Raw genomic sequence first — 12239 nt, 5'->3', positions numbered from 1 at the left:
CAGTTTCATTCTCTGTTCCCTCCTTGCCTCTGGACTGTGCCCTCTCACTGGATTACACTGCTTCTCTGTTTTTGGATTATTCCTTTTGGACTCAGTTGTTTTGGACCTGGATTTCAGTTTGTTTTCACCTTCTACGTAGTTTCCTCATGTGTGAGTATTTTGTCCTTAGCCCTGTTTGTTTGTTACTGACCTGTAGTCTTGCCACCTCAGTCTTGTTTTAGTAAAGCTGTAGTTTTGTTAAAATAAACCCTTTTTACCATTATGCCCGGTGTTTTGTCAACTATGTCTGCACCTGGGTTCACTACATCCCACACCCCTGACACAAACAGTAACCGTCTGCATTCTATTTATGCCCACATACTCCTTGGTTTAAAAAAAAAAAAAAAAAGTAGACATAAACCTTCACCTGGAATTTGTTGGCAGTGCATCAGCTGTTGTTCATCAGCTAAAGCATGCTAGCAGGCTCAACCCTGAAAGATGGTTAGATACTGTACTAAACTAGTACAATGAATTACCGCCCACTACTTGTTAAACCTCAGGTTTTAATCTGCCTTTCTCTACAGCCAGAACTTGTGATCTCTCTGGGATTGACAAGCCCCACACAGAGCTCAAACAGTGAAGAATGTTGTTACATTAGTTACTACTGTTACAACAACAAGGTCATTTGTCTTCTTCTAATCAACAATTCAAAACAATAGTGTATTTTTAACAATGAGAAACTCTGAGAGCTTTTACTTTTATAACACTGCAGTCAGGTCTGGTAAATATGAAAATGAAAGTATTAATGTTAAATGATCTTGAACTTTGTAAGCATCTTACTTGCAGATAAGGAGGATTAAATTACTTTCAGTATGAGAAGACAAATGGGCGGCAACCTCTAATGCCCCATGTACATGTACAAACGGACTCAAAAACAGTTTCTTTCCAAAAGCCATCACCACTCTGAATTCAAACATGCACTGACATTCCAAACCCCCCCCCAGACTACCTCAACACCGTCTACTGTGCAATACGGACTATTCTAATGTGCAATATCACACTGACCATGCACTTTTATTCTTTTTAACTGTTTTAACTTATCCTTTTTTGTGATTTTTATTACATGTATCTTGCACTGATGGAGATGCTCTAAATCTCATTGTACTTGTGTATAGTGACAATAAATGGCATTCTATTCTATTCATTCTATTCTATGTAATGTCAAAATTACAGTGCTGACAGCGTTTTTGTTTGATGAAAGTCACACTCTCAAATGTCTGAGACGCTGAAAAAAGAATAGCACTGAAATCCACCTGCTTCTTTCTGCTGCTCTCAAGAAATACATACAGATAAGCATTAAGCAACAGTTGGTGATTATTTACATGGCACTCATCGACACCATCAGATTTATTATAAGAAGAGGAAGCTGAAAAACCTCAAACCTCTCGCTTGAAGTGAAAGCATCACTGAGCATTTTGTCAAGGCTGCAGTCACAAATAACACCTTTCTGTAGCTGAGCCTTTTAGGTACTTTCAGAGAAAACAAGTACAGGAACCTCTCACGGTCTGATGTGATGGGAAAATCTTATGTATTCTTACTTGCACTTTCATTTAGGTTGTGCTGTGAAAATGTCAAGCAATGTGTGAAGAAACCTAGGCAGCCCATATTTTGAATACTGAAAACCAGGGCAGTCAGCCTGGCCATAAGATACTCAAATGATACTCGAAGTTTACTCAAAGATGCCTTATAATTTTGATACATTTAAAGTGTGCCTCCTCTGTATCGATAGAAAATTGCTATATTGCTAAATACTATCTATAACCAAAGACACAAATTTATATAGGCTTCTCAGAGGTTACTCAATGTTTTATGACAAGTTTAAAAAATAACAAATGAAATAATGATAGAAATGTCTCTTCTGTATTAGAGAAAAAAAACTACTAAAAAATACCTTTGCTATATTACCAATCCAACTTTAATGAAAATAGCTCTCACAAATGTACAAAAAACTAACAAAAAATATGTTAGTTTCAGTTCAATTTAGTAACCCAACGAAGAATAATGAAAGGTTGATGCTAGAGGTACGTACCCGTAGCATCTGTACTAGAGGTACGGACGTGTTAAGGTCACTGAAGAGCTGGCGATGGTTAACTACTATTTGCTGCACATTACAGGCAGTTTATATGAATGACTTTGACGGCGAACATTGTATAATTTAACTAAAAATACACCGTCTCCTCTCACACTTTACGTAGACAATGTAGTTTTTACGCTTTTAGACGCCGTGTCTAAATTGTTTGAAGTCCAGTTCCTATTAATTAGTTTACCGCGTTCAGTGGTGGAAGCGGCTGACGAACTCCATTGCAAATGTTCCCATTTAATTTCGGACGCTAATTTACAAGATAAAATTACGGATGTCGAATATGAAACAAACACTCGTGAATGGTGAGGAGCAGCTCTTTAATTCGGCATGAATTAAAAAAAACCACAAACTCAATTTACTGTGATATTGTGAGATTTGTTTGTGGTGATGTAAATTAGCCATTCAACAGAGTCCGCTAACATTAAAGTGACTGTGACAGGGTCTGTGTTGACAGACGCAGAAAATACGTCAGGGTTTTGTTTAGGTTGTTAATATGTAATAGTCTGTCGCTACTTTTGAAGGTAAAAAATACTTTAGTAGTTTGCTGGCTGTTAGTTCCCCCATTCATTCCGCAGATTCACCTCGAATCACGGAAGCGCCTTCATCAGCGTCGCCGGCTCATTAATATTTATGTCCGTCGGATTATCAGCCAATCACGAAGCGCGTTCATCAGCCGGCTCATTAATATTTATGTGAAGGGAAAGTGCCGTATCCGTAGACCACAGGCTACAGGTACGGGTCCGTATCTGCAGACACTACCATAATGAAAATCAGGATATTTTCATCACTTTATAAAAAACAGCCAGGACAGGATGTGAAACAGTCCTGGGAAAACAGGATATAGTAGCACTAGCAACATCCTGTTCCCTTTGAAAATAGAAAGTGGTGGACAGTGGTGAAGAAAATGCTTCTGCGGTGGTTACTGCTGTTGCATCAACAAGACAGTTTACCTCCTTCCTATTGACACAAGCTACTGTGACCAAATTCACAGTGAAACTACAGTCTCTTTTACAACACAGAAACTCTGAGGGGTTCTGCTTTTATGGCCTTGCAGTCAGGGCTGTTAAATGTGAAAATGAAAGTGTTTTTAAGTGTTTATTTTAACTTCCAAAATGAAGTATGGGGAAATGCCTGCAAAAAAATATATACTCAGTCAATTTTTATTTTGCAGAAAAGAGCCATAAGAATAATCAGTAGAAAACGATATAGAGATCCTACAAATCCATTATTCCTTCAATTAAAATTGCTGAAATTTCAAGAATTAGTAGATAACAGTATTCTGCAAATTATGCTGAAAGCCCACACAAATACACTGCCAGCTAACATCCAGAAAAGATTTGGAAAAAGAGAAAGCAAGTATAACTTAAAAGGAACAGAGATCTTTAAAAAAAAAAAAAAAAGGTTTAGGACTAAATTGATGGAACGTTGTGCATCTGTAAAAGGAGTCAGTTTATGGAACAATCTGAAGAAAGAAGTCAAAGAATCTAAGTCAAGCACCACATTTAAATGATTAATTAAAGCCAGTTTGTTAATGAAATATAATGAAATATATTAGTTACATTTGATTGTCATTTTTTTGTTGTGAAAAGTACTAACTTAACTGTAACTGGAGAACCAAAATGGTATGTCACTGTCTGTGTTGGCCAGCAGCTTTTATTTTATTGTATTATAGGTATGTGTGTGTACATGTATGTATATGTGTGCATATCTATCTATATATATCTATATGTATATTCATGTTTTTTGTTGTTTTTAAGTTCACTTTTTTGTAATTGATTTCTGGGGATAAAGGGGCAGACATACTAAGACTTGTCTTCTTTCTGCTCCTTTTCATTCTTGTTTGGTTACTGAAATAAGACAAACTAAACATGGTAGTTGCAGATAAGAATTTACTTTCATTATGAGAGGATAAAGGAGTGGCAACCTCTAATCTCCTGTTTACTGTAATGGGTATTTCGATGCATTCTTTAGTTGCACTTATGCTGTGGAATTGTCGGCACTGTTCTCAGAAACCAACTGATCAGAGCAAAGCAGAGATTCGTCTTATGATGAACTATCTCACAAAGCCTTTTATTTTTGTAATTTTGACAAATGAAAAACAGTGCAAATATTAATAATTTTCTGCTTATTTTTCTTGCATAAATCAATGCAACATCAAGCCATCAATTCAGCTAAAATATTCCTTTAACAGCAAGAGTCAAGGAGAATTTCTTCACAGCATAAAGAGAGCATTGCATAGGCTTAAATTCACCTTGCTAACAAGCTGTATCTCCACATATGACCTATGAACTTAGCCAAAACACTGGTTCCAGGATCCCAGGGATGGCTCAAACTAGACATGATACACCGGACAAGGATCAGTATTGTAGATTTTGAAACTCATCCGAACTACCAAAACCAACCACACACTGCAGGCATCTGGTGATGACTAAGTTGACAGCAGAGGGAACCCAGAATCAAAATGTTACTTTCGACATCTTAAAAAAAACTTTTTCCCCACAAACATCACAAGACAATGAGCAAGGTAGATTCAATGTACTTTATTGAAACATACTCCGTTTTAAACTTCTTGGCAGAGAACTGTTGAACTGGTGGAGTCCACCTTGTAAAATCTTAGAAGAAATACTTGCAGACATGGTAAAAACAGATGAGCACACTGAGAACATTTCACATATTAGGAGGGCTTGAGCTTTTTCATTCTATGGTGCATATTTGGTTGCCAGAATCAAGCACCTCCTTCAGCGTATTCACAAGTACTTCATCCAGTCTGCATTCAAAAGCGGAACAAAAGACGTCCTGATCAAATACCATCCATTTACTGCGTGGATAGCAAAGCGGATTAAAATGTCTCCTTACAGTCAAACGAGGAGGATGCAGCAAATATGATCGCAAAAGTGTAAGAAATGCAAAAGAAACGGCAAAGCATTCATTGCTGTTTACCTGTCAATCATGCCACTGAGACAAGATGTTTTCCCTTAATGACTGTAATGATCCAACATGTGACACACTAACATTGATAAAACACAAAACCCGCACACTCGACTGATGAGCACACTGAGGTAAAGGATCCCGCTTCGTGCCGACTCCTGCAGAGATGTGACAGCAGGAGAGGTCAGACCTTTAGACGGAGGTGCCGTCTGTGGGCCCTGCTGTCTTCTTGTCATCAGGCTTCATGGCTGGAAACAGCAGCACCTCCTACGAAAGAACAAAACTGTCAGTGGATACTTTTTTCCCCAATCATACATGGACATAAATGGAGGCTGGTAGACACTAGCAAAGATATATTTTCTTTTTTTTATGTGTAGATCAGAATTACATTGGTCACTGAACCATTGTGCATCTGTAAGACCTTTACCTTGATGTTGTTGGAGTCGGTGAGGAACATGGCAAGACGGTCGATGCCCATCCCCCAGCCGGCAGTTGGAGGCAGACCATATTCCAGTGCTGTGCAGAAGCCCTCGTCGATGAACATGGCCTCGTCGTCGCCTTCAGCCTTGGCCTGAAAAAAGATAACATTTTGAACATGCACAGATTTACACGCTGTAATATATTCACTGTAATAGTACGGAGTCTAAACCTTTAGATATAATGACAATGCAGTAAGGTAGAAGGGAAAATGTAGGTCAGTTTCGGCTTTCTACACACCTTGGCCTGCTGCTCAAAAAGCTCTCTCTGTCTAATCGGGTCGTTCAACTCGGTGTAAGCATTGCAGATCTCCTTCTTCATCACAAAGAGCTCAAAACGCTCCGTCAGGCCTTTCTGTGATCTGTGCCTGGAACAATAAAGGCAGCGTTAGTATCCGCATTTATAAATAAACAGGAAGGCCAAACAAGATTTTACTCACCATTTTGCCAAAGGACTCATGATTTGAGGGTGATCACAGATGAATGTCGGGTTGATACATTCGACCTCTAGGAAATCTCCAACCAGCTGCAAGGAAAAAAGTCATCAGTACAGCAAAGTAAAGAAAAATGACAGACTGCAGTAGACTGTACTACAGATAGCGCTGTTCACCAATAGAGCACCTTGTCAAGGAGACGAGCAGTGGTCCTGGGTGGAGGACATTCAACTCCTTTCTGTGCACACAGGTCATCAAAGAATTTACGAGTTTCTGAGGACAGAGAAGCACACAACATGAAATATAAGTGAAAGAGCTGAATACTTGTGCATAATGGAATCTGACAGGTCTGATCAACTGCTGCTGTGCTCAAAGCAAAATAAAAGGGAAAAAAAGAAGAAAAAAACAAATGCTAAAATGGTTTCTCGAGATTTGTACTGATTCTTACCATCACTGTCGTAGCTGTCAGTAGGAGGGAATTTCACTCCCATAATTTTCTCCAGCTCCTGTGTCATGCTCACTCTTCTGAACGGTGGAGTGAAGTCAATCTCACGGGCCTCTCCCTCCGGACCATCAGGGTGATACGTCACCTTGTATCCTCCAGTGATGTGCTTCACCATCCCTAAAGCAAACACAGAACCACAAAGCAGGTTTATTCTACAACTTCCATTTGTTCATAGGACACCTTTCATTTGTCTCAGTATCTGACAAACGACAGAACTGTGAAGACATTGAGGTTTCCTGCTGTCAGAGTCACAGTCAAGGACACATAAATTAAGAACTGCAATTGTCCTCCAACCAGCTCATTACTGACTCCTGACATTTTACACTTGAACATGGAAGTCCTTGACATTTAAAGCAAATTACTACAAACCAAGAGGCAATAAACCGGGTTGACTGTGTGTTTTAACTTACCTGAGAGCAGTTTCTCTGTGATTTCCATCAGGTCATTGTAATCAGCATATGCCATATAGAATTCACAGGTGGTGAACTCTGGATTGTGAGTAAGATCAATGCCTTCATTTCTGAACTGACGGCCGACTTCATACACTCTGTCTAACCCACCAACCACAAGCATCTGTGGAAAAGATATGAAGGACAGCATAAATATTTGGATACTTTTCTGTAAAAAACGTATTCACAGTCAGGAATTCAAATAGAGGCTGACTCAACTAAACACTGACAGGGAAGGATGACTTTTAAAAAGGAAATTACCTTGTGGTAGAGCTCAGGGGCGATCCTCATGTACAGTTTCATATCCAGCTCATTGTGGTGAGTGATAAAAGGACGGGCCACAGCTCCACCAGGAATGATGTTCATCATTGGGGTCTCAATCTAAAGAAGCAGCGGCAAATATGAATCATCAAAGCAGGCTTTAACTGCCTGAAATGACGGAACAAACTGCAAGAACATTATTTTATAAAATGTCTATTTATGGTAAATTCAAACAGAAATTTACATTACACCTAAATACATTGTTTTATTGAATAGTTGTGTGATGTGGCTGACATCAGTGTCTTCATACATTACAAACGCTAACTCTTACCTCCAAAAATCCCATCTGGTCCAGGAAGTTACGCAGGTATGTGATGATTTTGGCCCGAGTTATAAACTTCTGTCTCACGTAGTCATTGAGAATCAAATCCAAGTAGCGCTGGCGGTATCGCGTTTCCTTTAAAAAAAAAAAAGAAAAAAGAAGAAGAAGTGGGTTACAGTGAAGAATGCTGCTACAACACTGGTTACTGCCACAACCATTCAGAGTAATATGACTGTCGTTTTTTTAAAAATCCAAAATAGTTTTATTGTTTTTCACATGTAATATGACTATCTTTTTAACAGTGAGAAACTCTGAGAGGTTCTGTTTTTTTTTTTTTTTTTTTTTAAAGTCGGGGCTGGAAAATATGAAAATGAAAGTATTAATGATAAGTGACCTTGAACTTTGTGAACATCTTACTTGCAGACAAGGAGGATTAAATTACTTTCAGTATGAGAAGACAATAGGCGGCAACCTCTAATGTCCCGTGTAACATAATGGAAATTTTTATGTATTCTTTAGTTGCACTTTCACTTACACTGTGCCGGGGGACTGTTGGTACTGTTCTAAGAAACCAGCTTAACAGAGCAAAGCAGGGATCGTCTGATGATGAACTATGTCTCACACGTAGAAACTGACCTACTAACTTTGAAATTTCTGCAATAATTTTGCATAATTGTGAGAATGACTTCCATTCACTCGTATAAAACCAGGTAAGTGAAACTAAAATAACTATGTAGCTTAAATCTTGTAATTGTGACAGCCCTGCACATGCTCAGGAGGGAGAAAGGTAGATAGAGAGGCAGACTGCTTAGCTCCTCAAACACTGGACTGTGTTTGGCAGTACAAAGATGGTGTGAGTTTGTACATAATGAGCTGAGACGCTTTGTTTGAGGTGTCACTGTCCAACACTGACACTCATCCCTTTACGTTTACGCTGACTGCAGTATAATGGTGGGCATTACCTTGTCTTTGAGGCCAAAGTGGAGGTGGGGCAGCATGTGCAGACAGGGTGACAGCAGGAACATCTCACTGGGAACGATGCTCAACTCTCCTTTCTTGGTCTTTCCTGGGTTACCACGGACACCAATGATGTCACCACGGCGCAGCTTGTTGTTGATGGCCTCAAAGTCCGGCTCAGATTTGTAGCTCCTAACAGAGAAAAAGAAGAAACAGAGAAATCAATTCAATTGTAATAAGGATTTTTATTTCAAGATTTCACCATCACATAATGTAACTTTGGTGACGGGTGAATTATCAGCTCATATTGACTCTGAAGTCGTTGCAAACAGCTGACTGACTCTGTAACATCAGAAAAACTAAACAGAAAGTATTCTACTGTGTAAACATGACATATTTGTGGCTCAATGCGTGCTGCCCAGAACACATTTGCATCCGTTTTCAGATGGTGACTGTACTGTAAAATAAAGCTCACAGTAAAGGGTAAAGCAAACGGTGACAAGTTAGATTTTTTGTTCATAGTAATGATTCATTACCTTGAGTTTGCCATAACCTGCAACTTAACACCTTCACCTCGCAAGTCATAGAAAATCAGCTTGGCACCAGAAGCCCTCTTGGCATGGATGCGACCTGTCAAACATACTGAGTTTAAGAGGAGATCTACCGCTGCAGAACACACAAGATAGGAATTATAAATGATTGCTGTTACCTGACACACTGAGAACATCTGTCAGCTGGTCTCCAGGCTGTAGATGGTTGTATTTCTCGATGAACTCCGTAAGTGACAAGTCGACATGATACTTGTGTGGGTATGGGTCCTCTGCTGTGCCCTTGAGTTCCTGGATTGCCTGAGTGCGGATCTTGAAGTATTGCTATATTACAAGGAAAGAAACGTTTGTTTTATTATGAAAAGACGGACACATAAAGAGCTTCATAAGCAAAGATGAGGTATAATGTCCATACAAAAACCTCACATTTGGGTCAAGCGTCTCCTCATCCAACGCGGCGGCATTGGGCTCTCCCTGGTCATTGGACTGGTCTTTGACCTTGGCGTCCTTCTCTGCTGCCTTCTTCTCCGCTTTCATTCGCCTCTTCAGCTCACTGATAAGAAACAAAGGATGAGTCAAAGATGAATCATAAGTTAGATATTATAGATTTCTGTTAATGATGCAACGACAACGTACGTTCGGCAATCACACACTGATGCACGGCTTCTGATAGAATCACAACGTACAGTTTACTCTGTTCTGGGGTATGAAATTAAAATCACAACAAACAGCCATGCGGGAAGGGGGAGGGAGGACCACACGATGACAAAAGGTTGGTTGTTTTTCTCACAGGAATGGAAAAGCCACCAACCTTTTGTCACCTCTCCAACGGATCCCGTAAATTTTAGCTGGGGCTGCAGCTGTACATGGGGGAGCATATTTTAACCACTGTCCCCTGACCCCAAAGGCTTGGCACAGCTGCTGCCTCGCTGCCCTGACCAGACACAGCATACTGACTGCCACAATCAGCAGACAAACCTGAGAAAATAGACATATAGTATACACAAAGACAGTGCACAGCATAGACATCAGAGGCTGTCCACCGGGGAAAACGCAACACGGTTGGGGCACTTATCCAGTCAGTGAGATAAAAACAAAAATAAACTGACCTAAGTAATAGTAAGCTGGTAGTTAATTTATAACCAAATTACGTTTACGTTTCTTGTGGTTAGACAGGCGAGTGTGGCAGAGTTACTCAGCTAGCTTGTACAGGAAGTCAGGACGAACGACTTAAAACGAAGTTATCATAATTTAGGAGGCGTTTTGACAGTTTCACACACATTAAATATATATTAACAAAATTGTCCGCTTATAAAATACCGCAATTACATATATTATCCATTAAAAACTAATAATAATTGGCACTAAAAAGAAACCACACGACTACGAGATCAATGTGAGGAGGACATTACGTCGAATGCATTTTGGATATTGTAGTTTTACCAGTAGGAAAAACGCGCTATCGCGGCTGGTTTCAGCTCATGTTTAGGACTACGACTACCGGCGACAAAAAAACGAGTTGAATCCTGGGAAGGGTAGTCTTGTAAGGAGCCACCATATGGGACTTTCAGTTCGCTTTCATCATCTTGACCTGATGCTTTGCGTTGCCAAGCTGAAACGGTCACAACTCTCGAAAGCACAACAAATTTGCAGAAAAAACACCGCATAAGAGGCCCAGAGTGTTCAAAATAAAGTGGAAGAAATGAATAAGCTCACTTTTTGCTGAGTTGCTCTGCGTCCACGTCTGTCACGTCAGCCATATTGTCGATGTTGCTCCCCGAAAGACCAACTGACGGCGCAGCGGCAAAACGCGAGAACTAAGTGCTGCGTTTGGGGGCTGTCGGAAACAAGCCAATGAGAATTAGAGACAAGAATACTTCGCTGGCATTGGTCAACGGAAGACTTTATCTTCGCATTTATGCTAATTAATTAAGGGGCAATTCGATGGGTAGATGGGCTGGCATCGATATTAATAAATGATTCTCTGCAGCTGAATGTGAAATTGAACAAGCATGTTTTCTCAAATCTCACAGAAGCAGTAAAGTCTCTTTGCTTTCATGTTATATCTCTCACAATAACCCTAAAGCTTATAACAAATAAAATATGAATTATTCATGTGCACTGGAGTGAAAGTGAAAGGAGTTTGGAGAAAACGTGTTTAGCTAAGGGGATAAGAGTTCAGTTGTGTGAGGGGAGTGATCTTGGCACGATTACAAGTGAAAGTAAGACAGAAACAATGTGTAGATTGTGTTCTCGAACCATAAACGTGAAATAAAAACTCAACAATCTCTCAAACAATCTTTATTAGTGTCTTCAAGGCCATTCTAGGAAAAGTTTAACCTTCTGGATACCTGTGACACAATTTATTGATAATAAATGAAGTGGTGATGCTACAGGAAAACCACATCTTGTTCAATGTCATGAACAGAGAAAGAGTTGTGGTATCTTGATAAAATGTGAACGTTTCTCAACAATCTCCCTCTTTTCCATTCTGTTAAAAATGACTATGTATTTAGTCACACTCGCATATCTCTAAATTGAGCCCACGTTTCCCCAAATCCCACATAAGCAGTGAAGTATCTTTGCTTTTATGTTACATTTAACACCATAACCCTGAAACCTACTGGAATTTAGTCAAATTTTATGGTGCAATACCTGAAGGCTGCATCACATTTTTAAAATACCTCTTTAAAATGTAATGCTGCTCATTAATTTAGCACAGGGAATGAAATGAATATGTGCAAATAATGTTCAGTTAGAGATATACTGAGGCCTTCTGTGTAACCCTAAATGCAGATGTTTCCATAAATGTCTTTGGATTTCAAACTCTTTTTCAAGAAACTCAAAGCTAGAATTGGTTCTCTAAAGATTTTGCAGAAGCCTTAACAGATATCCAGGGCTTTCAATCCATTGACTCGTTTTGCTCCAAAAGCAAAGGATAAACACTATTTGCTTTAAGAGTGTTTCTTAAAAAATAAAGAGCTGCAGACAAGCTGGGATAATGTGGGTGAATTAATGCACCTTTTACATATTTTCAGAAGATAAAATACGAATTCTTCATGTACACTAAAGTGAAAGTGAAATGAGTTTGGAGAAATGTTTTTTCCGATATGAGGCAGAGACTTCAGTGTGTGAGGGGAGTGGTCTTGGCACGGTTACAAGTGAAAGTAAGACAGAAACAATGTGTAGATTGTGTTCTCGAACCATAAATGTGAAATAAAAACTCAACAATCTCTC

The 12239-nt window shown here is 39.4% G+C and overlaps 1 protein-coding gene across 2 annotated transcripts; it reads right to left on the bottom strand.

Moving 5' to 3' along the window:
- Positions 1–4647: 4647 nt before the first annotated feature.
- kars1 (lysyl-tRNA synthetase 1) lies at positions 4648–10837 on the bottom strand. Of its 2 annotated transcripts, XM_022203344.2 has the most exons (15): positions 10719–10815; positions 9814–9980; positions 9429–9555; positions 9164–9326; positions 8991–9084; positions 8460–8646; positions 7507–7632; positions 7176–7295; positions 6876–7038; positions 6409–6582; positions 6148–6233; positions 5967–6052; positions 5768–5894; positions 5478–5621; positions 4648–5317 (listed from the first exon to the last, which is right to left on the bottom strand). In XM_022203344.2, exons 2-15 carry the CDS (start codon positions 9951–9953, stop codon positions 5243–5245), a joined length of 1812 nt encoding a protein of 603 aa, XP_022059036.1. In that variant the 5' UTR covers positions 9954–9980; positions 10719–10815; the 3' UTR covers positions 4648–5242. The 2 variants fall into 2 exon arrangements, with proteins under 2 accessions (XP_022059036.1, XP_022059037.1); XM_022203345.2 differs by lacking the exon at positions 9814–9980 and having other exon boundaries at positions 10719–10837.
- Positions 10838–12239: the final 1402 nt, after the last annotated feature.

Source organism: Acanthochromis polyacanthus, chromosome 2 (genome assembly GCF_021347895.1).
Source record: "Acanthochromis polyacanthus isolate Apoly-LR-REF ecotype Palm Island chromosome 2, KAUST_Apoly_ChrSc, whole genome shotgun sequence".
Classification (NCBI taxonomy): Eukaryota; Metazoa; Chordata; class Actinopteri; family Pomacentridae; genus Acanthochromis; species Acanthochromis polyacanthus.
This window is presented reverse-complemented; position numbering and strand designations above follow the sequence as displayed.

Bases quoted from the DNA above. Each gene is read 5' to 3' on its own strand.
- kars1 (XM_022203344.2), bottom strand. From the start codon at position 9,953: ATGCTGTGTCTGGTCAGGGCAGCGAGGCAGCAGCTGTGCCAAGCCTTT. The intron at 9,556-9,813 runs GTTGGTGGCTTT...GTTTCTTATCAG, and splicing joins CGTTGGAGAGGTGACAAAAG to TGAGCTGAAGAGGCGAATGA. The intron at 6,234-6,408 runs GTAAGAATCAGT...CTCTGTCCTCAG, and splicing joins TGACAGCTACGACAGTGATG to AAACTCGTAAATTCTTTGAT.